At 58.3% G+C, this 4081-nt stretch overlaps 1 protein-coding gene across 1 annotated transcript in view; it reads right to left on the bottom strand.

The window, feature by feature from the left end:
- BHLHE22 (basic helix-loop-helix family member e22) overlaps positions 1–2085 on the bottom strand; it is a 2838-nt gene extending 753 nt beyond the window's left edge. Inside the window, exon 1 of the mRNA XM_038579242.1 lies at positions 1–2085. This exon is cut by the window's left edge and continues 753 nt beyond it. Within this exon, the coding sequence (XP_038435170.1) occupies positions 946–2061 (1116 nt within the window). The 5' untranslated portion in view covers positions 2062–2085 and the 3' untranslated portion in view covers positions 1–945.
- Between the last annotated feature and the right edge of the window lie 1996 nt (positions 2086–4081).

Raw genomic sequence — 4081 nt, 5'->3', positions numbered from 1 at the left:
AATATGTCTCTTCATACTTGTTGGCAAATAAACCTTTTAAACACTTGGCACACAGTATAAGTTAATCTATAAAACAGAATTTTAGAGGCATTAAAAAAATCTGCACATAAGACCCATGACCTTAACACATGATAAATACTGTTGATGTGGAAGGGTCATTGAAGAATAACAAATAAATACCATGAATTGTTAATACATCATCGCAGAGTGAAAAGTAACAAGGTGCACATAAATATTTTTAAATGCAATTCTTTCAGCCACAGTCAGTTTTTTTTTTTTTTATATCACTCTTGCCAAAACTTTTGAGCATTTTCACAGGATTAAAGTTCAGAGACAATAAAAAATACAAGTCTTTTCATAGCAACGTGTCTCTTTCTGGTTTTTTTCCCCCACTTAAATAAGTCTACATTTCAAGTTTTTTTTTCTCCTGGCTCAGAATCAAAATTTATTTTCAAGTGCCCTTTCTGATTTGTCTGAATGAATATTCTGTCCCACAAGCCACCCAACCCCGGACTCCTCCTCTGCCCCTCAGCACTAGCCAAATCCACAATCATGAGTAGGATTAGTATTTTGCCATTGAATAAATAACGCTCCACGCTTAATAACCAAGCGACTACTTCCCAACTTATTTTTAAGCTTCCTCTCGGTCTGGGCTGCCACCGAAGTCGCCACTTTTCTGAGACAAAAAAAAAAAAAAAGACACCCATACTTCATCCCAACTCCACCTCCCTCCTCCCTCCCTCCCCACCCCGAAGACCGAGATTCCGGGGATGTCAAGGCTAAGAGTCCCGTTTGTCTCTGATACTGCTCCTCAGTTCTCGCCTCTGCTTTGTTTGCTTTGCAAGTGTTTCACAACTACGAGGGGACCAAAATAAAAGGGGGGGCAGCTTTTCACTTTCCTCTAGCTTTTGGGTCGGTCTTGGGTTTTCCGGGGCGGGGGGGTGTTTAAGGCTTCTCCGTGCACTGTTTGCAGAGGCTGGAGGAGACGCTGTTGAACAGGGCGCACTTCTCCGGGCAGGAGGCGGCCGGGGGCAGCCCGGCGCTGAACGGGTAGCCGGCGGCCTGCTCGTAGGCGCCGAGCGCGGGGTGCAGGGCAGCGGCCGCCGCCGCCGCCGCCGCGGAGCTGGGCAGGGAGGCGGCCGAGATGGCCTGGCCCTGGTTGAGGTAGGCGACGAGGCGCCGCATCTCCTCTAGGGCCTGCGCCTGCATGAGGATGTAGTTCTTGGCGAGCAGCAGCGTGGCGATCTTGGAGAGCTTCCGCACCGAGGGGCTGTGCGCGTAGGGGATGACCGCGCGCAGCTCGTCCAGCGCGTCGTTCAGGTCGTGCATCCGCCGGCGCTCCCGGGCGTTGATGTTGAGCCGCAGCGCCTTCTGCTCTTTGGATTTCTTGCTGCTGCCGCCGCCGCCGCCGCCGCCGCCGCCGCCGCTGCCCCCGCCGCCGCCGCCGCCGCCGCCGCCGCCGGGGCCCCCCGGGGGGGCGCTGGCGCCGCCGTGGAGGTGGGCGTTGGAGCAGCCCTCGGCCGCCTTGCCGCCGCCGCCGCCTCCCGCGCCCGGGGAGGCCCGCGGGTCGCCGCCCCCGGCCCGCAGCACCAGCTCGCAGCGGCCGTCGCTGTCGTCGTCGGGGCTCTGCTCGCCGCCACTGCTCTCGGCCACCGAGCCCCGGCCCGCGCCCTCGCCGTACTTGAGGCACAGGGCGGCCCCGGCCGGCAGGCTGCTCAGGCTGGGGTCGCCCCCCACGCCGGCAGAGCCCACGAGCAGCCCGGGGACGCCCACCCCGCCGCCGCCGCCGCCGCCGCCGCCCGCGCCGCCACCGCCTCCCCCAGGCGGAGGCAGCAGCAGCCCTGCCCCCTCGGGGTCAGCCGGCTCGAAGCAGCCCGGGGGCGACGAGGACGACGACGCCGGGCGCTCCCGGGGCGGCGGCGCCAGGGACAGGTCCATGCCCGGGGGCGTGGAGCGGAAAGCCGCCTCCAAGCGCTTGGCGGTGGAGGCGCTCAGGCTCTTGTGCAGAAAGAGGTCGTCTTCGCCCGCGGCGGCCGCGCCGAGGTGCAGCCCGCGCTCCATGGTCCGGCGCCGGCGCGCAGCCCCAGCCCCAGCCCCAGCCCCGGCCCCAGCCCCGGCCCCGGCCCCGGCCCCGGCCCCGGCCCCGGCCCCAGCCCCGGCCCCAGCCCGCCGCGCCGGCCGCCGCCGCCTCGGCTGGGGAGTCAGGCGGCGCCGCGGACGCGCCCGAGCCGGGCTCCCGGGCTGGTGCGCGCGTCGGTCCCGGTGCCGCTGGCAGCCCTCTCCCCTTCTTTTTCTTTTTCGCCTTCCCCCGCGCTCTCCGCCTCCTCTTCTTCTTCTTCTTCGTCTCCAGCCGATGGTGCTGGCTGCTGGGGCTCACCATGGGCCGCGGCCCCGCATGGTGGGAGGGTGGGCGCGGAGGGAGTGGAGCCGCCGCCGCCGCCGCCGCCGCTCTGAGCCCAGCCCCGCGCCGCCTCTCCGCACCGTTTATCTTGCTTGGATTCACCTTCAAGAGATTTCCGGACCCATCAACCAGCCGCCGCCACAGACGGGGGAGTCTTTTACATCATTATCTCTGAGTAGGTTATTATGAAGAAGACTCGCCTGTTGGGACAGCGCTTTCTACCCAATCAGGTTAACGTTTTAATTAATAGGATTAAAACGGTAACAAACAATCGCAGGCGCTATCTGGCCGCGAGTCTGAATAGTTTCATTTCCCAGGTCTGAAGACAGGCAGCAGCTAGAGCTTTATAAAAGGCGCCTGCTCCATTATTCTGCGTGCCATCTGTATACACAGCTTAGCGCATATGTTTGCAAGGCGCTGGGTCCTGTTAGTAACCCAACAACTGCCTTTAGCTTGACATGTGTGGCGACTTTCACTCATCAATGAGCACACTAAAAGCCCTACTTAGAGCCGAGGATGTTCTTTGCTCCTTCAGCAAATTGTAGATCGGCGGCAAAGCCTGGGAGTCCCGGGGAAAGCAGACGCCCCCCCACCCGCCGCACCCCACCCCCACTGCCCTTCCCTCGCCGCTGCTGTCTCATCTTGTGCTAAATTACCCTTGCGGGCGACAATTCCACTCCACCCCTGTTCGTAGGATGACTCTGATCTGGATTTGGTGATGGGAGCTTCGAGGGGAAGTAGAGTCCCGCTGGCTCGCCCCAAATTCACCCAAGGTTCTCAGCTAGTAAGAGAGCAGAGCACCGGTCCCCCTGGAACACACCACACCGCCTTACTGCCACCCGCACGCCCACTGCCCATTTCCTATCCGGATTGGGGGGGGGGGAAGGAAAATGGAGAGCAACTTGATTATGCAGCCCATTAGATTAAAAAAGGAAGAAGAGAGAAAAAGGAAGGGGTGCTTTTGCAGCCGTCTCCAAATAACTGCGACAGTCATGGTGATTGGGAAGCCTACGATTTCCTAAACGGCAGGAAACTGATTTCTCAAACTTTGCTCCAGATTATTACAACCCAGTGGTTTCAGAATAGCCAACTCCACCAGGAGTCGAATCCTCTCACTCACCAAGTGGGGCATTTGTGCCTCTCTATTTACCCGGAAGCAAACCCGACAGCTAGGAAGGGAGTCAGGGACCTCTGGCTCTGCCTCGGTGGTTCCTGGAGGGCTGGGGCTGGGGCTGGGGGTGGGGTGGGGTGGGGTGGGGTGGGGGAGAGCTGGGAGAACGAGTGCTCCTTTAGGGATGGGAAAGGGTGCACGCGGTCCCCTCGCTCCGGAGTTCCATCTGGGAGCACATGGTATTTAGCGGCTGCTTTCCATCCTTATGACATAAGTAAAAACAATATTTCCCAACACCTCCAATAAATCTTTCTTATGTGGCAGAACTACCGAAGCCTATGAAATTTTTGGTTTCTCCGGTTTCATTAAAAACCTTTTAATTGTGGCTTTCAGAGTTGGCCTCAGGTGTTAGGCTCTTTTCATTACATTTTGCTCTAATGTGATGAAATTCTAATTCTCTCCTTACCATATGGTTAAATTTCCCCACTGAGAATTAGTTGAAAAAGGAGAAATAATCTATTAATCTCTGTAATAGATTCACAAATGAGGTTCGCCACAGAACCTGTTTT

Source organism: Canis lupus, chromosome 29 (assembly GCF_011100685.1).
Source record: "Canis lupus familiaris isolate Mischka breed German Shepherd chromosome 29, alternate assembly UU_Cfam_GSD_1.0, whole genome shotgun sequence".
In the NCBI taxonomy this organism is placed as follows: Eukaryota; Metazoa; Chordata; class Mammalia; order Carnivora; family Canidae; genus Canis; species Canis lupus.
The sequence above is the reverse complement of the archived record's forward strand: the minus strand, read 5'-3'. Positions and strand labels throughout refer to the sequence as shown.